The sequence below is a fragment of the Pseudopodoces humilis genome, chromosome 15 (assembly GCF_049639895.1).
Source record: "Pseudopodoces humilis isolate 2021_Gansu_Grassland_sample_001 chromosome 15, ASM4963989v1, whole genome shotgun sequence".
In the NCBI taxonomy this organism is placed as follows: Eukaryota; Metazoa; Chordata; class Aves; order Passeriformes; family Paridae; genus Pseudopodoces; species Pseudopodoces humilis.
The window spans coordinates 7,437,391-7,462,928 of NC_142214.1; the positions used below are offsets into that span (position 1 = coordinate 7,437,391).

The window sequence follows — 25,538 nt, forward strand, 5'->3', positions numbered from 1 at the left end:
GCATGGACACAGCCAGGCTGCCTCAAATGAGAGCAGATCACACACTTGTGCAGTGTGCAAGCAGCTGGAGATGTAAAGCACCACCTCTACAGAGAGGAACCTGCCCTGTGCCAAATACGGGATGTGGCATGAGTCAAAATGAGGGACACTAGGAAATAATAGACTTCACATGAAGGAGAGCAATAATTAGCAGCTGTAAATCACCTTTCATCTACAGATCACAGAGGCGTCTCAAGCACTAATTAGCACAGCCTTGCAGCATCCCTGCCCCATAACTAGCGCGGGGCAATGGTTATTCCATCTCCTGGCACACAGCCACATGTCCTTGCAGGCACCAGCAAGAGGGAACTGGCTTGCAAGGTTGGTCCTGTTCCACTTCTCACAGCCAGGCTGGAGGTTCTTGGGCACCTGTGCCAAGGAGCTGCCTTGTGTCCCAAGCCAGTGCTTCCACAGCAGGTAAGTGAAGATGGGCCAGGGGGAAAAGAGACACTTGGGATCCAACCCATTTCTGTTTTGGGCTCTATATGATATTTTCTGTGTGGAAATCACTACTTAAAGAAAACTTGAGTGAACAAGGTAAGCTCCTCCAGAAGCAAAAGTCCTCCTTAAAAGCATTTTAAGTAAGTATGGCGGGGAAGTTTACAATCTCCTAAAGTTTTTGTAAATATACGTGTGTATATATTTAAATATGTATATTTACAAAACATTTTCAAAAAAATCTAGACTTCTTTAACCTTGGTAGTTATCTCTGTAATGTTGGTAAGACACACCCAAAGCACTTGTTAATTTGGGCAGGAAGCAGAGAAGACAGGTTTGCAAGGATCTGTATGTGGAATTGTTCATATTTCTTGGGAAGTGCATGGAAGCCTGGCCAGCCCCAGCCTCAATCTCCTGCTTCTCTAAGTTGAGTCATCTTTCCTAGGAAAAATGAAATATGCTTTTCTTGGAAGAATTTAAATGTGAGAAAGTGGCATACTCAGGAAATTTCCCAGTTAGCTGTAGGTGAACCAGACCTTCCCTCCCCCTGGGCTGGCTACCTACAGCACATCAGCAGCACCCCAGTGCCTGAAGGACACAGCAGGAGTCTCTGGGTTGCAAAACTTGTCTATTTTGAGTTTGCAGCGAGCAAAATGAAGCAGAAGTTACTGGGATTCATGTGGGAATTGAAATGTAAGACTGTGAAATATGGGAGAGGGGAATCAGACTGGTTAGTCTCTCTCTGCATCTGAAATGTCTATGAACATTGTTGAAATACTGCGTGTGATCGTTTTGCATGGCTGAAAATAGCTCTGCGAGGTGCCGGGTGGCAGTACAAGCCAGCCCTTGGCATCACACAGCTCCCAGCATCGCTTTATTGTCACACCAGGAGCTTTGCTGTACAAAGAAAGCACAACTGGAGTCTGCTGCTTTGTCCATGCTACAAGGAGGTAAATTAAAGGCTAGAAAGATTTTAATTTGCTCCAGAACATAAAGAACATCAGGGCAGAAGTGAGACCTGCAAGCCCTAGCTGGCAGTCCCTTGCCCTGACTTCTGAATGATGTGGGATTTGTTCCCTTCGTTAAAAATAACCTTGTTTATAACCTCTGTTTCATGATTCAGCTTTTCTGCAGTTATCAACCGATCGCCATCAAAGCAGGGCAGCATCAGATTTCAGGAGGAAGATGCAGTAGGCTGTTGCAACTCAGGTGTGCTCTTTGCAAAGGGCAGTTTGATGGAGGAAATGAGGGATACCTTATCAAAGGGCTGCTCTTTTTGGAGGGGAGTTCTCTCTGAGATCTCTGTGCCAAAACTAAACTGCCTGGAGTTCCTGTTGTGCAAATCCCCACCCATGGCTTCTGCCCTGCCAGAAACTCCAGTGCCTCATCACCATGAAGGTGGCCCCGTGCAGGCCCAGAGCTACAGACAAACGTGGTTTTCCTGGTTCCTCTCCTCCTTCTCGCCTGTAGGTCAGAGCATCAGACATGCGCTGCTCTACATACGGCAACCTGGGGCCCTACCAGTGGCACAGCTACCAGTTCTACGTTTAAAGCAAGACTCGTTGCCAAGAAAAATCTCCTAGAAAGTCCCACACACCCACTTTTGTTTCTCGCACTGTGGTGTGACGTGTCTCACAGGCAGCACAGCTCCCCAGGCTTCTAATGACCGCGTTGTGAGGGTTTGCTAACTGCTGTATTATGTTGTCTGCAAAAATCAGGCTACACAGCTGCAATCCTCATCCCATTTAGCAGACTGGGAAGCAGAGGCACAAAACAAAAAGGACCATCTCTTTCCAAAACCTTCTGGTGACTTTTGGTTAGCTCTGGATTAAGTTGCCATGTTCAGGTGAGTCAGCAACTGCTGGCCCAAGTGGTGTGCCCATGGACACACAAATAATCAGTAGCAAACATCCAAGAAGAAGCCAAACCCTTGAGACACAATCCTGTGGTGCAAATTTGTGCTCATCCTCCTTTTTTTAGGAGCTAATCCTTTGTCTTTGCAGGAGGAGGAATTTTCCATAAATGTGGTATTTTTTTTACACCTCATTGTGTGTTTAATGTTTAACAGTGGGATCATTATGGTTTTATTAGCAGCATGTAACGCTTTGTCATCTTCAACTGACTTTGCAAACATTAACTAATTGATCTCAACTATGAATCAGTGGTGGTAACTAGGAAGGGAGCCGGAGTGGTCTGCTGGTGGTCACTGGGGAAGCGGTTGTCAGAACAGCAGGGCACAGAAACCAGGGCTCACACTTTGCTGCTCAGACCACGAACTCGACAGTTTTATTAGTGTTATTTCCATTAGTGCTGCTGTCAGGGAGGGCTGCCCTGCGTTCAATAAACAACCCTCAGCTGCTTCTCTCTGCCTCTGGTTGAGTTCATGCTTGACAAAATGTCACCAAACCCCCAAAAATACTGAATTAAGAAAAAAAAGTGACCGACTTTGTTTTCCTCAGTGATCCAGTGGTTGCTGGTTGTTTTCCGCTCCCCCTAACAAAATGCATAATTCAATTATCTATATTTGTGGGAATTAGATGCTAATGCCAGAAAGGAGCAGTGCTGCTTGCAGCCGCAGCCTGAGAGGTTTTTAAGGGCCACATCGGCAAAGACTGACTTGAAGCATCCTGAAGCCGGCTGCCAGGAAATTAGCTCCTCGTTTGCAGTATGCAGAACATGTACGGCGGCTTCATGATTTACTCGCTCATCTGCTTCACATTGCGCCTACTCTCCCTCGCGACTGTCCTGGCGTACGCAATCTTCTGTTGCAAAACAGGAGTGAAAATGAGCACTGCAGCGTGGAAGAGCTGTGCCACTACCCAGGTAAGGGTGGCCAAGCCTGGCGGGGACACGGCCCCTCTGGGGGGGGTGGAGTGACAGCAGCTCCGGTGACGGGAGGCTGTGCTGGTGGCTTTGAGGACAAATGAGATGTGTTTGGGGGGATGTGATGATGGCCTGGGGACAGCAGGGATATGGCCCCTCCGTGAGAGGGTGCAACGATGGCTTTGGACATAAGGATGGCTGCAGTGGGGGAGGTGATGGTGACTTTAGGGACAGCTGGAACAGAGTGGGAAGGTGTAATAGTGGTCTTGGGAAAAGCAGGGATGCAGTGGGGACATGTAAGAGCAGCTTTGGGGACAGAGGGTACAGAGTGGGAAGGTACGATTGTGACTTTGGGTACAGTGGGGATACAGTGGGGCATATGATGGTGGCTTTGGGGACAGAGAAGACAGAGGAGGAAGGTGGAATGGTGGAATGGTGGCTTTGGCAGCAGAGAGGACACAGTGGGGGGTATATGATTGTGACTTTGGGACAGCAGGGACACAATGGGGGGGATTAGATGGTGGCTTTGTGAACAGTGGGGATGCAGCCCCTCAGCAAGTGGATGTGATGGTGTCATTGGGGACACACAAGAAGGTGTGACGGTGGTTTGGGGACAGTAGGGATTCAACCCCTCATCAAGGGGACTGAATAGTGGCTTCAGGGACTGAGGGTAAGAGTGGGGAGGTATCATGGTGGCTTTGTGGACAGTGGGACTACAGCCCCTTAGAATGTGGATGTGATGGTGTTTTTGGGGACAGTGGGGACACAACAAAAAGGTGTGATGGTAGTTTTGGAGACAGCAGGGATACCATGGGGACATATGATAGTGACTTTGGGGAGTAGTGTGGATACAGTGGGAATGTATGATGGGGGCTTTGGGGACGGAGGGGACACAGCAGGAATACGTGACGGTGATTTGGGGACTGTAGAGATGCAGCCCCTCAGTGGGGGGATGTCACCGTGATTTTGGGGACAGTGGGGCCCCAGCAAGGAGGTGTGATGGTGGCTTCAGGGATAGAGGAGACATGTCAGGGAGGTGCAATGGTGGCTTTGGGGATGGAGTGGACACACCAGGGAGGTGTGATGATAGTTGAGGGTGGAAGGGACACGGCAGGGAGGTATGACGGTGCTTGGGGACAGTGGCGATGCAGCCGTTCGGCGGGCGGCGGTGGCTTTGGGGACAGGTGGGCTCGGTGCGGGATCGCGGCGGCTCTGTGCAGAGGTGCCGGGAGGTGCCCGGGCATCCCGGCCGGCGGCGGAGCGGCGGCCCCGGGGCGCGCCCCGCGGGTCGCGGCGGGGCGGGGGTCGCGGGGCGGTTGCCATGGCAGCAGCCGGGCGGCGCGCGCGGCCGGCGGGGCGCGGCGCGGCGCGGCCCCGGAGCGTACCATGTGCGCCCGGCGGGGGGAGGCGGCGGCGGAGGGGCCACGACGGCGGCGGCTGCTGCTGCTGCCCTGCTGCTATAGCTCCGCCACGGCGGGCCCGGCGACCAGGAGCCGCTGCGTCAATGTAACGGCGGGGACGGGGGCGGAGGGGACGGGGAGGACGAGGGGGGACGCTGAGTGGCATTTCCACGCCGCGCGTGGCCGCGGGGAGAGGGGGGTGAGGGGGGCGGAGGGCGGGCGGGAGGCGTTAAAATGGCGGCGCGCGGGCGCCCCCCGCGCTACACCGCCCCCCGCGATAACCCCCCCCCCGTGCCCCGCCCCGCGCCGCCGCGCGTGGCACGGGGGGCCCGCCGCTCCCTGCGTGCCCCGCCGCCGCCGCTGCGAGGTAAGGCCGGGGTGGCCACGGGACGCTCGGTGCCCCCCGACCCGCGGGCGCCCGGGGACGGGGGGCGCGCTCCGGGGAGGGGGCGCGGCGGTGGCTGGTCCCGGTCCCGGTCCCGCGGGCGGCTGTCCCGGGAGCGCAGGCGGGCTGGCCGCGGGTGCTGGCGCGGCTCCGCATCTCTCCTTTGTCTGGCGGCGGCGGCGGCGGGCCCGGGCTCCGCTCCGGCGGACGGCTGCGGAGGGCGGCTGGCGCGGTTGGAGCGTGGCGGGGGCGACGTTCCGTTCTTTAATAGGAAAAAAAAAATAAATCGCAAAACCCACACCAGAACTAATTTTTGCAGCCGAAAGTGTTGCAGGCGCTGCCGTACCCCCGGACGCCTGGTAGCCTGGCAAACCCCCGCTCGGAGCAGTAGGAAGAGGAGTTTTACTTCTGGAAAAGCAGCCCAAACTCTCCAGAGGGCTCCGGCCGCCGCAGCGGCGAGAGAGGGACCGGAGGGGAGGGGGGATTTTTTTTTTAATTTTTTTTTTTTTTTTTTTTTTTTTTTTTGACTCTTATGAAGACATGCGCATTTGTTCATTCTTGCCACCGCACTAGAGTCTGCCTAGAAACAAAGAACACAGCCTGGCGAAGTTGATGCTGGCTCCCAAAGTGTCTGGCTATTTATTTTTTTTTTTCCCCATTCTTCTTCTTTTCCTTCATTTAGTTGTGCCATCGGTAAAAGCCTCGAGATGTTTCCTTCAATTAGTCTCGTGTGCCTGCTAATGGAAACACACCCCCCCTCCCCTCCGCTCCCCTCGCCCCTACCAGGCCAGGTTACGCATTTTGGAAAGTGCAGCCATGATAGACAGAGCAAGTTCTCGCTCCCATTTTGCCCCGGCCCCGCGGTGTGACAGCTCGCAGGAGGTGTGCCTTCTCACCGGGAGCCACCCCCTTGCTGAATCATCGCCGAGCCATGGCCGGACAGCTCGTCCGCTCGGGCAGCGGAACATTCCCCGGCCGAGTATGAGGCGGTGGCGAGGCTGACGCGAGGCAGAGACCTGTTAACATTCGGCTCAGGCGCGGCCGAGCTGCTGCGGGGAGAAAACCTTCCCGATTCATGGCAGCGGGAGCCGCGGATGCCGTTCTGAGCTCAAAGGCAAGACGTGCGTTGCTGTAAGGAACATCCCCTGCTTTTGAGGTAGTGAAAGTCCGACTGCCTGGTCCTGCAGGTTTTGCCTCTGAAAAGTCCCCTCTTGCTCAGACAGGCTCCGTGTTGGATGGACACCGGGCTCGGGGAGCGACGTGCGAATTCGCGGTGTTGTGGCTCTTTGCAATAATCCTGTATTGTGTTTGTATAGAGAAGTGTATGAACAGTAGTGTCGTGTCTGTGCTATTTGCCTAAAACTAGCTTATTCTGCACTGATGGAAGTCATTGCCATTGTTACTGCAAGGAAATAATGGCTTAATCTTTATGAGGCTTGGGGTGCGAGTGTGTCATTTGCTGAGGTGTTGCTAGGTATCCCTGCCTCCATTCAAAGGTTGCCAAAAAGCAAGAGAGTGAGAGGTGGGATGAGCAATTTTCAGCTGGGGTGTATCAGGCAAGACTAAATTGCAGCAGTTGTTGGACATGTAACATGATCCTGTAATTAGAGTGAGGTTATAGTCTATACCATGTTGAAACTATCAAGTGTCTGAGTTGGAGCAGTCTGAATTAAGGTAATTATTCTGGGATTATACAGAAGCAGAAGTAATGCAGTTAAAGTTTCCACAGAGCAGCTTCCATAGGGTTGCAGAGATGTTTTCCCCCTATGGGTCCTCCTTGCGGGTGTTTTGCTGTTAAGGTAGTATGTGGGGGCTGCAATGGTGCTGCTCTCCGGGTTGGAGAAAAGCCTTACATGGCACAGTCCTGCTCCTTGGAGCTTAATTTACTAATGAACATCCAAATCATGCATCTTGGTCCTGGGAGGGAAAAATATCCTCAAGGGAGGACTTGGTGGTGGGGGGTTCAGCTTTGTGCAGAAGTGAAGGACTTAAAGGATTTGTAATGTGGTCTTGAAACTTCCCTGCCCCCATTACTCTCCATACCCCAAGGAAGATGAGTGTTAGTAAGTCTGGTGTAGAGCCTGGTCTGGTGGAGAGCCTGCAAGCTGTGGTCTTTTCAGGGCTCCTGGCAGTGGGGCAGGGTCTTCCTGGGGTGGCTTTAAGCAGCTCTGGTTTGCTGTAGGGTTGTACTGGTGTGGAGCTGCACAGGCAGACCTGGGAGGCTGTGCAGAGGTACGGCGTGTGGGCACCAGCTCTGCGCACGGGTGCCAATTTCCCTTGGTGTGTGTGCGGATATATATATAGACATGGTATATATTTAAACAAAGTAATTTTAAAGCAGAGATGGCCCAGAAAAGTTTTGAGAACTATTTCAGTGTTTTGAGTGTTCCAAAGACAATGGACTATGCTGAAGCTTCTAGGTATTATGGGATGTGCTGATAGCAGGAGGAGGAGGAGGAGTAGTCTACTTTGGGCTCAGCTGGCCTTTCTAGGAGCGGCTGAGTTTTATGTGTGCACCTGGTTCATCCTGTTTACAGCTGTGTGGCCACTGCAGATCTGGTGCTGCCTTCTGGGCCTTTTGGGATATGTTGGCAGGGGCCCAAAGCAGACGTGGTGGTCAGCAAGGAAATTAGCCCCACCATGCTGTAAACTGTCCTGCTCAGCCTCCTGCAGCATCTGGCCGGCTCAGCAGAATTCAGGGTGCCACATCCTTTCCACTGCTGTGAGGGACCTACATGGAGAAAAAGGGAGGTCTTGACCTGTGAGATCCTTCCCTCTCAGTGCTGGACCATGTGCTGCAGGAAGGTTACTGACAGTGGGGATGGTGGGCAGTTGTCCCTCTGAGATGCTGAATCCACACAGAGGATTTTCTAGTGGTTTTTGTGCCCAGTTCCATGTCACAAGCAATGGGGGCCTGCTCTCCCCTCTTATTCTCTGTTGGGTAATGGCTGGCGTAAGCCTTAAAGGTTATTTAGAATTTTACAGACCTAGAAATTTTCTCCTGGGCTTGTCCCATCTTGGAAAGAGGAATATGTGGAGCTTAGAATTTTGCACTTACGATGCCATCAGACATGAAGTTTTGAGGGGCTGTTCTGCACGTTTAAGGGAATCTCAAAGTGCAACTTAAAAACTTGTGACTGCAGAGAGAGAGGCTGGATTTGTTACTTTTTGCAGCATAGCTTGCAATCAATTTTGAAGCTGGTGCTGTGGTGGGAACTGGTGCTTCTTCTGGCCTTTTCCTCCAGACTCTTCCATCCTTGTGATTTAAGAATAATCTTGCAGAATAACAAGGAAAAAACTACACTCATTTTAGCCATCACTCAGCTTCTCCATGTGGCCACAGAAATTGTTGTGTTGGCACAAGAACTTGGGGGGCCCAGGCAGGATAGGATGGGGCTGGGCCACAGCATAACTGCATTGCTAATGTCTGGCAAATGGATCTTCCTAAAGGCACAAATCAAACCATGGCTTGCCTAGTCATCAGTGCCTGCAGCTCAGTCAGGAGCCTGAAAACAAATGAAGGTTTTCTTTGTGGCAAATGCAGGCACAGGTGAAGATGATGAATCTGCAGTTGAGATTTGGTGACTGATGCCCACCGTAGGACACTCCCTTCTGTGCTGGTGGTGACAACTTGGCTTTGTCAGTGGAGTGAACCTTTGCATGACTCAGATGTATTGGGAAAGAGTGTGGAGCATTCGTAGGAGCGGGCTTTTTGGACCATGAACATACTAGAAGTCACGTGTGGAAACTGAGTACTAGAAACACGAGGCTGCTCATTGAGAGGGAGGCTGAGCACTGAAAAGCACAGGTTGCTTAGATCTTGATATCCAAAGGTGGTCTTAGGAGTGATGTTTCTCTTGGTGTGCCTTGAGAACAGTACAAACATCCAACCAAAGAACTGCCATGTCAGACAGACATGGCATCTTGCATTGCCATTGCCCAGGTCCAGACTCCCAGCAGCCATCAGGAAAAATGTCAGAAAAATCTTTTGCAAAATGCTAGAAAACCTTGGCTGGGGAGCGACTGCAGCCTGGAAGCAGGAAAGAGAGGATGTCTTTATTGACCAGGATGTGTTTGCTCTTAAAATCCCTTAAAAGCTCTGAAGCTCAAGCTTGCTTGATTTGCTGTGTTTGCCATATGTAATATTTCAGTGAGAAGTTTCAATTCAGTGTGGCTGAGTTGAATCAGGGATCCACTGCACAGGTGATAAGGATCCACTTACCCGTGTGTAATGTACTGGTTTGCTTTTTAGATTGTTTTTTTGAGCTTCTTTTTAATTGGTGTAGTCTAGGCCTCTGGACAGTGCATGCATCCATCTCTAGGGCAATGCTCAGGTTCTAATTCATCATACGATTTAAGCACAGACTTGTCTCTTTTGCTGAAATTCAGTCTTTAAGCTGGAGCATTTATAATAAAACATTTTGTAATTCTCTGTTCACCTCTAAGGCAACACCACAGATTCCCCAGACTTTCTATCTGCTGCTGAAATGGAATTCCTTACCGTGTCCCCTAAGTATAGGGATCATTTTAGTTTGTTTTCTCCAGATTTCCATGTGTGCAAATTGCTGGTCCTGGATAGATGATTTACCTGAATTTGTGCTTGTGATGCTTGCAGTTGGTCACCCCTTGCCTGCTAAGCTGTGCAGTGGTGTTGTTCTTTTAAAAGGTGTGTATCCTCCCCTTTTTCCATGCCATCTTCCAGGAAGGATTGTCTACCCAGAGCAGTGTTGATGTTATTGTCTCCCATTTTAAATGGTGTCAGCAGTTATTTGTTTTTTCCCTTCTCTCATTCTGATGCTAAGTACTCACCATGGGAATGAGTCGTTTTGTATTATTCACATGGGGTGAATCTGTGGCTTGGCCTGCAAATTATAAGGCCCTGCTGAGTGAGGGTGAGGGCCTTGGGAGCCCAAGTAAAGGTGCCAGGATCTGTTTGCCTGGGTTTTTTTTTCTGTAAAAGTACGTAGGCCGATAGCAAGTGGAAAAAGCGGTGGCCTTCTGAGCCGGGTATTTTATGTCTGAGGGCTTCTGAATGCATAAAATCAGAGAGAATGTGTCTGTGTAATCCGATCTGCTCTTGAAAGCCTTGTGGAGGGCTGCATGCTGCAGACATAAGCTGTGTCAATAAGAACTCTATTCACCCTCGGAAAACAGCCTCGTGATCGAGCTTGATTGGCAGCCTTCCTAAGGGAGGGCCTTTTTTTGAGAAAGAGCTCTGATTTTTTGGCGGTACTTCTGACTGCCTTTTTGGACTCCCACTTATTGTTCCTTCCTCGGCGTGATAAACTCGGATATTTTTGCTGGGAGCTTGCTGGGGCAGAGGGAGGATTTCATGTAGCACTGTAACAGGAGTGTGGGGTGAGATTTCTTCCTTGCAGTGCAGCTCCTCTGCCAAAGCTGTATTTATGAGCATGAAGGTGAGGGATTTAAAAGAATATGAGGTAGGACTGGAGGTCGCTGTGTGCAGGAGACTGTACCATACCCTTGTGCGTGCTCAGGGTACTGTCTTGCAGAACAGTGGCACAAAACAGCCATCCTTGTAAAAGTCTTGGATAATAATACAAAAAATGTGTGGTTGTGCATGCTTATGTGCTTTTTTCCCCCCCTTGGTTCTGCAGATGTCTGTGTTATCGAGAAGTGTTGTTGGTTGAAATTCTGCTTTTGGTAATGCTGCCATAAATCTGCTGTGAAGACAGTGTCATACTAATGTCTGTAATTTGCTGGTTGCTATTATATATATATAAAAAAAAAAAATTAAAATAAACCATGCACGGCAAAAATCTAATTCTGCTTTATGAAGTATTCTACACCTGGCATGTAATCTTTTAAAATCTTGTAGGAAAAATCTGCTTGAGCTGATAAAAATGGTACTTATGAGATTTGCTGAAAGCAGAAGTTTAGTCAGAATACCAGGTTCTGAGCTGCTGTTCAGTGTGTAGCATTTGTGCAAATGGCATTTTCTGGTGCATTACGTGTGTGATATTCAGCATTTGCTCTGCTGAGGTCTTAAAGCCATTCTCATTGGCACTAAGTTACTGGCTTTAACAAAAGAGATAATGGACTTTCAGTTCTGCGTGTTTCTTCTTTTTTTCCCAAGTTCTTTGGTCTATCTGTCATTTTTTTTAAAGCTTCATGTACTTCATAAGTGATGATTTGAAAATTAGCTCATCTGTATGTCTTTCTGGGTTATTCCTGTAGCTGCAAATAAAAGCTTTAAAATATAATTAGAATGTAATATGCACGAGCTCAAAAGAAAAAAAAAAACAACAAAAAATGAAATAATGCGAAGCTATTATTTAAGAGAAATGCAATTATGTCTTGAGCCAATTGAGGCTTGACTTAATTTCTCGGGGTTTGCTGGTGATGTAGTAAAACCAAAATTAACTCCTGAAATATGCCTGTCCTGAGTCAGGAATTTGGCTGGTGAAAGTGTAGAGAGCTGCTGAAAGAAGGGGAATCTCCTTGTAGGGGAGCCTGTCCCTGTGCAGTTTGCAAATGGATGCAGCATTTGGGGCGATTCCTGCAGTTTCATTTTCCTCGCTCTTCCCAGCTGAATCCCCTTCAATAAAGGCCTGGTCTTGCCTACAACAGCTTTAATAACAAACTGTCTGTTTTAGGTGGGATTGGCTCCTGAGCAAACAGTGTGCAGACCTTGGCAGCCATGGACAGGGTGAGGGTGGGCAGGAAACACTGGCTGCTGCTCCTCTTAGAGCAGGGAGGGCGCAGCTGGGTGATTTGTTTTTACTTCCTGTTCCCAATCTGTTTTGGTCAAAAGTAGCGGTGTTTTTCCATATTAAAATGTTTGGCTTCATTCTGCGAGGCAGCAATAAATTTCACACCGTGCACAACGTGTTTCTTATATTTCAGAGACACTTCATTGCTGCCTTTGACTTTTAATTTGGATGGTGGAACCTTTATTAGTGCTTTCTTTGTTGCACGACCTGCTTTTCAAGGAAAACAGAAAGCTTTTTCTTTTTTTCTCCTTTCCTTCTGTTTTGGAAAGAGCCTTTGAAATATCTCACAGGTCTGTAGCTGAGCAGAGGGAGGGAGCTGGCAGGTCTGTCTGCCATGCCTGGCTCCTCAGCAGGCTCACAGGGAGATGGGGACACCTCAGCCTGCTTCTCTGCTCCTGGAGTTAGATGGGATGCTGGGACTTAATTCGTTAGTGCTTGTGAAGCATCTGGTAATGTTTTGGTGGAAGGTTCTGGGACTTGTGTGGTGGTGAGATGTGGTTGTGCAATGCAGAGCTGTGATGCTGGGAGGAGCCTGTGTGGGTTGATGGACCAGTTGTTAAAGTAGTCCTAAAGGCTGGAAGAGTGAGCTGTAAAACATCTCCATACCATTGATGGGAAATCCTGCTCGGTAAAGGACAAGCTCTGCGCTGTGGCTGACTGCTGGGCTGCTGCTGGGAGGTGCTTTCCAGAGCACTGGGTTAGTCCACAGCATGCAAAATGTTACTGCAGGCCATAGGGTGCAAAACTGATGGAGGAGAGAGAACCAGGCTCTTTGAGCTCTTCGCTGCTTGGGCAGCAGAGGTGTTGGGGTTTCCCCAAAAAAAGGTGAGAATTCCTTAATCAGTGCTGGTCACTCTTAAGTTGCTCAGTTGTAGGATCTCCTATTCTGCAGCCAGCAAGTCAGGGTGAATAAATCTTTTTATGGCCATACCAGGTATCAGTGGGCTTCTTTCAAATATAGTCTGAACATTTTTATATAAACAGTAATAAGCAGTGCTGGCCCAGGGGGCTTGTATTGCATTCAGATACATTTCAGTGAAATTATTTTTGATGTACAAAACAGAAACAGTAGCATGGAGCCATTCACAAGGTTATAGATGGTTTATCCTCCTTTCTCTTAAGCCTCCGGATGCTGGAGTTGTATCTGACTGAGGAAGTCAGAGTGTAGAGGTGTTTTGTGAAGCCTCCATGCCCTTGGACAGACTGCCCAGGTTTTGGCACTGGAATCTCCACCTTGCGTTTGCACTTGGCTCCTGGATCCACAAACATACGCCTCCATTCTGTGTACTCTGCTTGTTCCTCAGACCAAGTCCATCACTGATGAATTTGGCTTGACTAATTACTCAGTGAAGCACTTGGTGTGACAACCTCAGTGCCCTTCGTTAAGCAGAGCCTCGGTAATGAGCTAACTTTGGCAGTGTCCCAAGTGCCCAGGCGTGGTCTGGCTAATGAAGCAGCACCTTTCACATGGTGCTTGAGGAAGCTGCACTTCAGGTCATGTAAATAAGGAAACCAGAGTGGGCTGCTCTCTTGCAGGATAACAGCAAGCCCATTCCCTCCTGCATCTCTGCAGTGAGGTGACACCTCCCCTGCTGCCTCTGGGTGCAGCCAGCCTCTCCCTCTTGCTTAGAAGTGCAGACAGGTTATCCCCGCTCCTCCCCGTGCCTGAACTGCACACTCCTTGGACCAGTCTGCCCAGGGCACCTCTCTTGGGTGTCTCTCACATGGGATTGACCACCTTCATCATGATTTTCAGGGTCTGGAGAGCAGTGGGTTGAGTAGCTGTGATCCACAGTTTCTTCTGAGACTGTGGAGATGAATATGGCATGTAGGGCAGATTCTGTATGAGGTTTTATGAACCTTGCTGAAGGGAGAGATCTGCTGGGTTGGGGACTTCCAGCTCTGGTGACTGTGTTGTAGTATGACTCATTCAGTAGCTGACACTCAGGTACCAAGGTTGGAATGAGGATGCTGCTGCCAAATGCCAAATTCATTCTGTGCCCTGTGTTAGGTGGAAGGTTATCCTTCTAACAAGACCTTGAGATCTATTAATAAGGTACAGGGAAGCTTCTTGTGTGCTTAATAACAGATTTATTTATTTTCTGTACAGTGACACCCATCTTGATTTTCTAGAGATACCTAGATTTCTAAATTTGGCCCAGATGTAGAGACTGTAATAGGTACCCCTAGTTGGGTGGTGACACTGTTTTTCATGCCAGCTTACATGATAAAGTTTTCCCCTAGGTCTTGGAGCCTCTTTCGGGGAATGTGTGTATTTGGGACAAGAGGTGGAAACCTCTTGACAATGGGGCATTGCCAAGGCAGAGCTGTTGGCTGCTTGAGCTCCCAGGCTGTGCCAAGTGCTCTTGGCTTCATGGGTGCCACGAGGAGCTAAGCCTGCTTCTTCACGCACTTCATATGTTTTTTGGCACTGAAAGGTGTGTTCTCTTTCCTCACTGCTTCTGTCCTCTTTCCTCTGCTTTGTCAGTCTCAGGAAAGCTTGTCCTGGCTGAGGGAGAGGTCAGGAATGATGCCTGGGCTAATGCAGCCTGTGCTTGGATCAGCTGGAAAAGGTGGTGAGAGCAGAGCTGGAGGGTGCCCAGTGCTGCAGGAGAGCGTCTGCATGGGTGAGGCTGAGTCAGTCTCTGGTGGCCTTTTGCAGGGTGCTGGGGTTTTTTGGGTCAATAAAACACTCTAATAATTATGTACTGATTTAATTAGAAAAATGCTCACAGCATCCATTGCATAAGGCTGTGAGCTAATGCAGGTGCTTTTTAGCAGCAGTAATTCTGTTTTTTGAAACAAAAGGACTGGGCAGTTGAGTTGGACCAATCCCACGCAGCAGCAATTCACCACACACTACATTTCACACAACTGCCCACTGATTCCGGTTTTGTAGGTGTGGGGGTGCTTTGGCTTGACTTCCCAGTGTAGGGACCAGGAGAGCAAGCGGGGAATGCCACAGTCCAGCCAAGCATGCTAGATTTGGGACTGACTGGCAGCGATTTACAGGTTTTTTGACATGAAGTTCCCTTTTTATCAGTAAAATGTAGATTCAAACACTTGTGAGACACTTCTTTAGTGCAATCATTTGTGATGTTCAGCAGCAAACCTGTGACTGGTGACTTGCTTTTCTGATGGCTTTCTCTTGAGCATCCTCAGATATTTCTTTGTCAGTGTCATAATGACTGGGGAGAGGGACTTTACAGTTGAACTGAAATTTAAATTTCAGAAGTTTTTTCTCATGAAAATAAATCTATGTTTGGCTTTGCTGCTGTTACTGTGCTCCATGTTCAGTTTTTTGGTGCTGGCTGTAAAACCATTAAATTCCTAGTGAGGTGGTGCAGAGCAGTGTCTTTAGTTTGAATCTGAACATTAGTGAGGAGCAACTCGAATTTCAAATCAAGTTTTGGTCACCAGCAAGACACTTTTTTGTTGGTCCCATGTGCCTGTGACATGTGCTGGTGTTGTGGCATGTTCCATGCTGGTGAGTGTCAGCTCCCTCTCCGTGGCAGAGCCCAGGGCTGAACACCACTTGTTCTGTCTGCAGGAGTGACACTACTACTGCACAAGTGAGACTTTCCCCTTGCCTGTTGATAGGCAAAGAACCCATTAGGATTGCAGAAACTTCTTCAGAGATTTATGCAGCAATTGTAAGCATCCTATCTTCCTATTTTATTTTTTTTTTTAGATTAAACTAATGCTACAAATACTTTTTTTTTATAAGACTCCGAATACAACAAAACTGTCAAAGGGGAGAAGTCCACTGTGGTAATTATTGTCCAAATATAGTAACTTTGTGATAGACTGAAAGTGAGGCTGACTACAAATGGGAGTGATTCTGGGAGGAAGGTAAAAATCCTTAATATTCTGAATGATAGAGGAATGAATTTAAATTCATTTAATGCCAGTAATCTTTGTATTATTAAACATAATCTGCTTCTGAGAAGCACACAGACATGGCTTCTTTTTTTTCCCAGTTCTCAGTAGAACTACATTAATAAGAACAGAGTGTTTCTCCTGACCTCTGCCTTCAGACTATGAGCTCCCAAGGGCACAAATTTTTCTTCTGTATTTTTGGACAGCATCTGCAGGTAGTGAAAGCTGCCACAAGTAAGTAGCAAATCTGGGAGCGTGTAGCCGTAGTCCCAGATCATTTAGCAAGGGGTTAATGCTGCATGATGCTTACAGTAGAGTGAAACAAGGGTTGCAATCTGATACCCTTTCGTGGGTGGTTTTAGGATGGTTTTGAATCTGTGTTGCCAAAGAGATTCTCACCAAGGTGATCTTAGGTGGAAGCTGAAAGAGTGAGAGAGGGTGAAGGCTGCTGTGGTTTTGGATGCACAGTTTTCTGGATGGTTTACCAGAGGGGCAGTACAAATGCAATGGTATTGATGAATTTGATGCAATATTGTTAGCTGGATTGTGGAGGTGAGGAGGCAAGACTGGCTTTAGGATTGTTGTTTGGAACTTTCAGTGTGGGGAAAGAGTGCTGTGGCACATCTGACATCTATGGGTGGGAGGTTTTCACGATCAGCCTCATGCATTTCCCTCTTCTGAGGGAGAGAGCTGGTGCACACGACCTTAGGTTTCTGTAGGAATTGTGATGTTGCTCATCCTGGAGATCCAGGCAACCAAAATGAGAGAATTAAAGTGTGAGATCTGCTTGCTTATGACCTGAATCCCCTAATCACAGCCCTGTGTAAGTGAAGGTCTTAGGCTGGGTTGAGTAGAGGGCATCCGCACCCAAGAAAATGTACATCTGCCCTCCACATGGCAGAGTTAGAGCTTACTCCTGGTGAAATACAGTTGTAAGAACCTTAAACCTTGCCTTAAGCTAGACCTGCTGTTTGTGACTTTGCTTCCCCTGTGGCAGGCACATAGTGAAGGCATGGTGAAGAGAGGTGTGTGCTACCTGAGCTCCCTGTCCTCAGGACACCTACCCTGACTGCCGGGAAGTGTATCCTGGTGAGTCCATGGCTTTTGGAACTGGTCCTTCATTTGATGGCTTGGATTAAAGCCTTAATTGTATGTAATTGTTGTGATGCTTCTTACTTATTGGGAAGTAACATTGAGGCAGTTCATGCAACAGTGTGGCCGCTTTCACTTACCTTGTAATTTCCTTTTGACTGTGGCTGTTTCTCCCAGGGTATCCCACTAATGCCAAGCCCTTGGTAATCCCATGCTTTTCAGCGTGGTGTTCAGTTTATTTCAGGTTGTAACACTGTAGCCAGTGATGTAAGGCTTGCTGTTTTTTTCATGTATGTAGCTAAACTGAAAAATCACTTTAAAATAAAAGGAAAGGAATTTATTCTATTTTGAGTAGCGTCAGCAAAGAAAAATAAAAGAAAAAAGAAGAAATTGTCAGCACATTTTTGGCATGGAGGTGAAGGGAAGAACATATTTTTATGGAAAGATATGTAATTTGTTTATTTATTAGATGAGAGGTAGAGATGTTTCAGCTGAGGAATGGAGGAAAAAAGAGAAGGAAAAACAAGGAGGGAAGAAGTCTAATGCTGTTTGCCTTTTGTAAAGAAATGCTTCAGTTTTTCTTTTGAAGCAGTCTGGAAATTCAGGTTAGTCACTGCAAAGCTGAATAAATAATTTCTCTGAAAAGCACTGCCTAGCTTGCACACATAGCAGGTAGAAAGATTAAAATGTTTTCTAAAAGGACTTTAAAAGCACCTTTGGCTCAAATCTGTGGTACTGTAAACTGAGGGAGAACCTCTGATTTTTCTGTTACCTGAGGATCTGACTTGTGGTTTTAATCTCTTTTTCTCTCCCTCCCCTCCTTCTCCCATGATATGAAAGGTGTGTTTGTGTGGAGGATTTCTTGCAGCACATATTCAGGGACTCTTTCAGAACTCAGACAATTTGATCCAAAGGTTCTTCTTAGCCTTGATGGAGTTTTGCTTTTACAGCTCCTGTGAATTGAGAGTAATGGTTCAGCATCGTGTCAGATACAGATAATTGGGGTTTTGAACATCGCCCACAAACACTTAACAAAGCACTGTGCAAATGTTTTTGAGAGCTAACAAAAACCTGCGTTGTTGCCTGAAGGTTGAATCCACAGCTAGCTGCCTTCTTGGAATAAGCAGATAACAAATTAGCTACTAATACCTTATTTGTGTTTTGATATTTCCACTGCTGCTACTGATGTGTGGCTGGGGTCAAGGTTTTTGGGTCACAAGGTGGAGTGCAGGAATTGGATCCTGCTCAGTGTTGCTGCCCTGTTTGTATGGTGTGTTTGGGCAAGATAGATGGACAACAGCTTGTCCTATCTCTAGCCTGTGCCTCCTGCATATTGGCTACATGGGGTGGGGACAGCAGAGACTGGGCCATGTGTGGTAAAATAGAGGAACCAGCTTGCTCTTTGACTATACCATTGCAGCAGGTCACTGAGCTGTGCTGTTGGGGGGTGATGTGGGATCTGGTTCAAGTCCTTTGTGTTCAATTAATGTTTTGAATTGTGTTTCTGACAAAGGATGAATAAGTGCACAAGGCCAGGTTGGATAGGGCTTTGAGCAACCTGTTCTAGTGGAAGGTATTACTGCCCATGAAAGAGGCATTGGATAGAAATTATTTTTAAGGTTGGTTTCATCCCCATTCTAACCTTTAGATGAAGCTGGGTATACCAAACTTGGCTATGGTTTCAGTGTGAGGCCAGAGCTGCTTCTGAGGAAACTCTGGGGACTGTTGATTTAAGATTCATGTCCTGTTGGGTGAGCTCTAGGGTAATATTCAGCTTTCAGAAAGTACTGTGTGTTTTGTTTGCTTTTTGGCTTTTGAACATGTGTGGTTTTTAAGAACAATCAGTTTTGAGGGAGCCTCCTGTCAATAATTATTACTATTTGTGTAGGGTGATCAAAAGAGTCTCTGCAAGGCTGAAGGGGAGACTGAGCATAGACAGGCCCATGTTGGAGTCGCTGTGTGTTCACTGTGCCCTTAAGGTATAGGATTAAGCTTGCAGAAAAGGAACGAGGTCAGGTCTAGACCAAGAAGTAGACTCTGGAATCCAGCCAAGAGTGTAAGGTTTTTCCTGTAACAGCATCCTAGATGTGGCAGTTGTGTTGACTTAGCTGAAATGAGGCTGACATCTGTAGGTCAGGCCTGATTAAAAGGAAAGGAGGGTGGAGAATAGCTCTGCAGAGCAAAGAGGATTTAAAGATAACAGTGGGGGGAGATGCATGGCCCTTACTTGCAGAATTTGGGTTGGCCTTGGGAATCTCACTGTGTCTGGTAGCAGGAACCTCCTGGTCGCTGAGTTCTCTGTGAGCCCCAGGACAGAGCTGCTACTCCCGTTCATGGGTGTCTTCTGACTGATCCCTTCCCCCTGAGCCTGACTTTTTTGGATAGAAGTCTGACTTAAGCTTTCCTCTTCTGCTGTTCAAGGGAAGCCTCCCACACAAACCTTTGGCTTGGTGTAAAACCCTACTGTGATGACAACACCCACCCCTTGCTTTGTTGTTTTGGAGGGTTAAGTGTCTGGGTCTCCTGCTTGGTGCAGATGAAAGGTGCTGTATTGCTGAGCTGTGCTGTATGCTGGAGCATTATGTGCTGGAAGCTGCTTCAGAAAATGTTTCTGTGCTCCTTTTGACCTCCATTGTGTCTTCCTACCCAAATTCAGTTGTGCTGGTAGAGCTGTTAGAGGCTGCCCCTCTTTTTTGAGAGAGAAGGAAAGAGGAGAATGATGGCACTTCAGAAGCACTAACCCCATACTTTGGTAGAACAGCATATTGTGCCCAAAACTGTGCTTCATGATCATTAGCTGCTGCTTACACATTAAGTATGCTGTTCTCAGAAATGCTCTGACACCAGGGATCTCTCTTCTTTGGGATGGGTGAGGTGACACTGCAAACAGTAGTATGAAGGAACATGCCACCTCCAGGGTCAGGAATGTAATTCATCTGTACTTCTTGCCTGGAGACCTTCATGAGCTGTTCTGATTTTTTTCCACAATGATTCCTTTCAGCTTTTCAGAAAAAAATGGCTGATTTGATTAGATGAACACTTCTGTGGTATAAATCAGAAAGGAAGGGGGTGCTTAGCTTCTTCCTGAAGCAGGAGTTTTAGTTTCCAAATGAAAAACTTTCTTAGCATGATAAAAATAGGGAATTACTTTATGGGGAAAGTACTCACTTCCCTCCTGGCTCTGCTGGGCAGCCTTCAACTGGGAGGAAGTGGGGAAATTACCCTCAGCTCCCTTGGACCACAGCCAGTCCTAGTGGTTTTCCAGTGAAGTAACTAGAGTTTCACCAGAGCTGTGCTTTAGCTCTTCAAAGTTAAGGGATAAATAACTCTGTATGAAAATTGAATTTTAAATCCTGCCAGGCATGATGTCCCTCCCTGTAGGATCTGCAACCCGTGTGGCACTGCATCATGAAGTGCAGGCCATGTTGAATGGTAAGGTTCATCACGTTGGGGTGGTCAGTCCAGCTAAGCAGCATGGGTAGCTGTGATCACCACTCACATCAGTCAGTTAGTAACTTTTATATTTGGAGAAAGAACTGCATAAGCAGTAGTAGTCTCACATAGAATTCTGGGCCTCTCTGTCAGGGGATGGGCAACTGTTTGATGATTTTGTAGAAAATAAATTATCTTGGCCTTTATTCTAGTCCCTAAATTCATTTTCAACTGTGACAAGAGCCAGGATTTAAGCCTGGGTTTCCCAAAGTAAAATGCAGTTAATTAGCCCACTCCATCATGTAGCCTTCTCTGTTAACAAAGGCAGTATACTCAGCCAGACAGCTCTTGCTCACAAGTGATGCTCACCTTTTGTATGGCAGAGTGTGCTTGCTCAGAGCCTGGAGTCCTTGTTTGCATCCCTTTTCAGCAGTGCTTCTTAACCCCTCTGTGCAGCCCCATTGTAGTGCTGCCTGTCTCCAATTGAGAGACTGCTGGCACCAGGATGTGTTTAAGTTTGAGTGATGGTTTGTGTTACTGGAAATGGCTGTGGAGTTTTAGCAAGGTCAGAGACTGCTGCAGGGTAAAGGGGAAGAGGGTTTCTACCCTGAGGAGTTCGTAGCACTCAGGGTGATGTGACATTAGTGTTATTAGCTGTAAACTGTGAATGGGGTTCAAGCAATATTGGGGGGCAAAGTGAGGCAGTTAAAACAGCTTGATTTCTGAGCTGGAAGAAGGAAGTATGAGCCATTGTGTGGGGTCCTGGCTTGCTGTTCCCACCACACCAGATCTTCTCACTGGCTGGAAGCTTGTTTGCATCAGACAATAAGCCAGAGCTCATCACCAAATGCTGCTGTGGTGGATCAGGTGTGGGGAGATAAACCAGCAAGAAATTTGGGTTGCTGTGAGACTTTGCTGCACTGCTCCTGGCGGATCAGGGGCTGTGTTAGACTTTTTGTTTGCCATCTCACCACTGATGTGGGTTCAGAGGCTGGGGTGAGGCAGGGTGCTTCCTGAGCAGGGCAAGCTTCTGACAAGATTTCCTAAGTTGTCACTGACCTCAGGTAGCTTACTTAATTCTCTTCTTCTGCAAAGGAGCTGCTTGGGTTAAATGTCAAGAACTTTGAGTTTTGCAGTATCATGATATCGTACAGTTTCAAAATACTATTTTTCTTCTTTGCGTGAATATCTAAATTTGACTGTTGTACCTGCAATGTTACAGGATTTACTAAACTGGGGAGAAGGACAATCCTTAGTCTAGGTATAACTATTGGCTGTAGTCTGTAAAAATGTGTCTGCAGTTTAAAAAGCATAAGAAATTATTTTCAGATCCTGTCATCTATTTAAGCCCAGGCTCTTCAGTACTTGTCTGCTTCCTGAAGACTGCACTTACTGATATTGTAATCCAGAGCCTGTGTGTGCAGGCAGTGCCATGTGGTTGAATGCAATCCTTGCACAAAAAATCATCTGTATGTAGATACTAGAATGTGAACAGTGATGTCTGTGTGAGTGGATAGCAGGTCACGACCCCCTGAAAAGAGAAACATATTGATGTTGTTAGCAAAAGCCGTGGAGCATGTTTTCCTTGAAAATTGTTATTCAATGTTGTTCTTGCTGTCTTTTGAATTAAACATACTGTAAGAGTTGGTTTGCTGGAATTTTGACTGTTCTGGAGCACTGGATATTGGGTAGTCATTATTAACAGCCAGAGAAGGTAGCATGACCTACTGAACAGACAGCAAGATGCATAGACACTAGCAGCAAGGAAATCTAAGACAACGCATGGAAAAATATGTACAAGGTAAAACTTGCGCAGCCAGCCCTTATGCAGCAAATAAAGCAAGGTCTTACTGACCTTGGCAGCTGTACAGGGCAGTCTTTGCATAAGAATGACTTGTGCTCAATATGCTAGAGAAATTATTCAGGGATAAATATTCCTGTTTTCTGCAGTACTGGGGACAATGTCATCTTCTATCTCCAGTCGCAACACAAACAAATGCATTGCAGACGGGGTACAAGGAGGACCTGACCCTCCTCACGCACAGCCAGTTCTGCTTCCCATGGCTTAGAGAAAGAGGTTTGGTACTGTCCTCCTGGCAAAGCTGGATCCAGTGCCTTCTAGCAGCCACCTTTGAGACTGGCAGTGGCTGGATAGAAAGGCAGCATGACGGGTGTCTTCCTTAATTAGTCTGTACAGTTTGTGTCTGGTAATAAAAGATCTGCTAGACTCAGAAATCAGAGGGGCACTTTGCTCTTCCTATTGTGCTGTGTGGAGGCAAACAGGGGGACTAGACCTGCAGGCTGGTTAAATGCCAGGAGATACCAAGCCAGTCAGGAATTTCTCGTGGCCTAGTGCTTGTGTGCAGCTCTTGGACAAGCCAAGCCCAGCTCACCCACTGTTTGGAGTGAGCAGGAATTTCAATGGAGCCTGTACTTGGTGGTTCCCTGCTTCAGAGCCCAGTTTCCCTCCAGCCAAGGTGGGAGTGGGACAGATGGATGTTGAGCTGGCTGGAGTCTCTGCTCCCCACATCCTGGGGCCGGGCCAGTCCCCGTGCCACCACCATGGCCAGCTCTGCACCTGCACATCTCCTCTGGTGGTGTTGCTTACTAAACCTTGCTACTTACTCACTACTTATGTTTCTCATGAGTTTTTCCTTTCTCTTCCTCTTCCACTAGATAGATCAGCCCCGTAAATATCCATGTCCAAGAGCAAAGCTGTCTTGAGTGTTTGGCAGAGCAGGGTCTCCAAGGTCTCTCTATCAGGAGAGGGCCAGAGATGGTGTTTGTTGATATCGATCACGGGAAATGTAATTAATGCGGGTATAAAGTGTTAAATGTTAAATTAAAATGTGAGATTTAAAGGCAGTCAATAGATCAATTCTGAGGCTGGGATGAAATGCTCAGACTTTCAAATAATAATCAGATTTCCGATAAAATCTCACTGTGTGTAATTAAAGGGGTTGAAATACTAAATCAGGTGTTAAGGGAATGATATTTAGATTATGTTGAAAGAACAAAGATCCAGACAAAAAGAGCCTTCCTGTCTGCAGGCAGAGCTCAGGCTGGGCAGAAATAGTGTGGAGCTTGGGGGATGTGCTGATCTAGCAATTAAAACTGCCAAGAGAGGAGAATGATGGGGAAACTGCACAAATCTACAATGCTGAACATCTGCCTGAATGGAAACAAGACCATTTGGAGCTCATAGCTCTTTTGTAGTCTGATAACACATCTAAGACCTTGGTCCATCCACATACACAGATGTCTTCATCTTATGTGGTCTTGGTGAGCCTTCCAGAGGAGTGAGGACAGCATGTTAAAACCAACCCCAGCAGGAACTACTGCCATAAAAAACACTTCCCAAGAGTTAAAAATACTAATTACCAGCTGCCACCGCATTTCAGTGGTATTTCAGCTAGTCAATAAGAGCAAAGACATGCAGTTGATATTTTGTTAAGGGTAACAATTTAAGGAGAGAGGCAAAGTTAGACTCGGTGTCCTAGGGCACATGGTATTTCCAGGACATTTCTTTGAAATTTTTATTTTGCTCTATAATCTATAAAAAAGTAAGAAGGAAAGAGTCCAGAGTAGCCAACTCTCCAGTTTAACTGGCCTTTGAATAATGATACCAAATAAGTTCTGCTTTAGGAGCAGTATCAGCCTTTGCTCTTGCAGTCATCTTAATTTTCTGAAGCTGCAAGCTGTGCAGGAGGCTGCAGGAAACATCCATTCCCTGAATATGTATCTTTGCTTTCATCCCTAAAGGGGTAATTCAGAATATGGGACAGACATAGTATTTACTGTGGGCACTGCACCTGTCAAAGTAGCATTACTATGGAATGGAGGGTAAAAAATACTTCTCTGCTAGGTAAATGGGTAAACTGGCTCATTAGCTCTGGGCACTTACTTGCTAACCTTGTCCTGTACCTGTGATGTGATTATCTGCGAAGATGTAGCTGTAAGGCTCTCTAGAGCCTTGAAAGATGCATGTTTTAAGAGTATCTTCTCATTTTGTTTTATAATCCTGGTGCAGCCTCTGCTGTGCAGTTCCAGAGGTTGAGATGCTGAATAGGTCCATGGATATGATGTAACCCCACCCAGCTGGTCATCAGTGCCTTGGAAATGCTTCATGGTTGTTATTGCTTAACTGCAAGCCCTGCCTTAGCCATGGGCTGAGCCAGGCTTCTGCTCACCTTGGTCCTTGCAGAGCAGAGGGTGAAGAGCAAATAGGGCTGTTTCAGCAGTGGAGAACTCTTCTGAGCTTTTAAATAAAGGTCTCTAAATTTTCTGGTGTGGCTGGGCTGAGGTAACCTGATCTTTGGAAAAGTGCCTTTGTGCTGTAGTTTACAGAAGGGCTTCTTGATTAAAAAAGCCTGAATGTGGGTTAGTTAAACTGTAGCCATTGTATTCAAGGTCACTGTTAATTTTTTTAATTGCAAGCTTTCTCCCAAGCCTGGGGTTGGAAATGAGACTTGCCATGTCAAGCTCCCAGAAAGGGCTGGAAATTGTGGCATTTCATCCTGCAATTACTCTGTTTCACTCTGCCCCTTCTCTTTATTTAACAGGAAAATAAGCTTTGTAAACTGCTGTACATAGATTTTAAGTTCACTGCTGATACTAGAAGCCCCAAAAACCATGTGTCTATGGGAAGAGACTGATGCTCAGGCTGCAGCGTATCACAAAACCAGCCAAGGGAATGGCAGGGACATAAGGGCATGACTGTGGCTAGGGACTTAAAGAAGGTCTTTCCCTTCTCATGAGTCATAGTGGAGCTCTGGAGGTCCCTGCCAAAAGGTGGTGTGGGCACATGAAGCTTTCAAAAGTGCTGCAGAGACTGGGCAAGCACTAGGCATGGAGTTGGATGGGGAATAGTGAGCAGGCAAACAGTGGCATGCTTAGGGAGTCCTCAGAAGGAGTGGGAGGGTGGGAGATTGTGTGTCTGCTGTGCTGCTACTCCTGGGCATCTATGGGGCTGCTGGATTGATTTCACCAGCTGTAGCCCACCTGGAAGGAGGGTCATTCCTCCACACTCCTGCTGCTGCTCCTGCCTTCTTTGCCCACACCTGCCTGTGGACACGAGCAGAGGAAGGACCCACAAACAGTGAATCACTCTGAAACACAATGTTTGAGGGCTTGCATGCTGGAGGGGAAGTCTAGCCTCTCATGACTCCCTGTCAGGGAGCACTTTCTTGCCCTCCCTGAACCATTCCTGGGATTCTAGTTCCAGTCTTCTGGGTTGTTTCCAAACCTGCAGCACTCGACAGCACAAAAAAAGGGTGAAAGAGTACTTTATGTCTGGTCCTGCACACTTTCCCCCTA

General features: G+C 47.3%; 1 protein-coding gene across 14 annotated transcripts in view; it reads left to right on the plus strand.

The window, feature by feature from the left end:
- The first annotated feature begins 3,250 nt into the window (after window positions 1-3,250).
- Window positions 3,251-25,538, plus strand: part of MBNL3 (muscleblind like splicing regulator 3) — a 93,689-nt gene continuing 71,401 nt past the window's right edge. For 7 of the 14 annotated variants that reach the window (XR_015773901.1, XR_015773902.1, XM_014255374.2 and 4 more), the window contains exon 1: window positions 6,009-6,241. Coding sequence is in view for 1 of the 14 variants with exons in the window: in XM_014255377.2 (XP_014110852.1) it covers window positions 10,491-10,502 (12 nt within the window). In the remaining 13 variants the exon portion in view is untranslated. Of the gene's footprint in view, window positions 3,301-4,708; window positions 4,807-5,045; window positions 5,068-6,008; window positions 6,242-10,483; window positions 10,503-25,538 lie in introns of those variants that run through there. The other 7 variants (XM_088062798.1, XM_005526179.3, XM_088062805.1 and 4 more) reach the window with 7 other exon arrangements.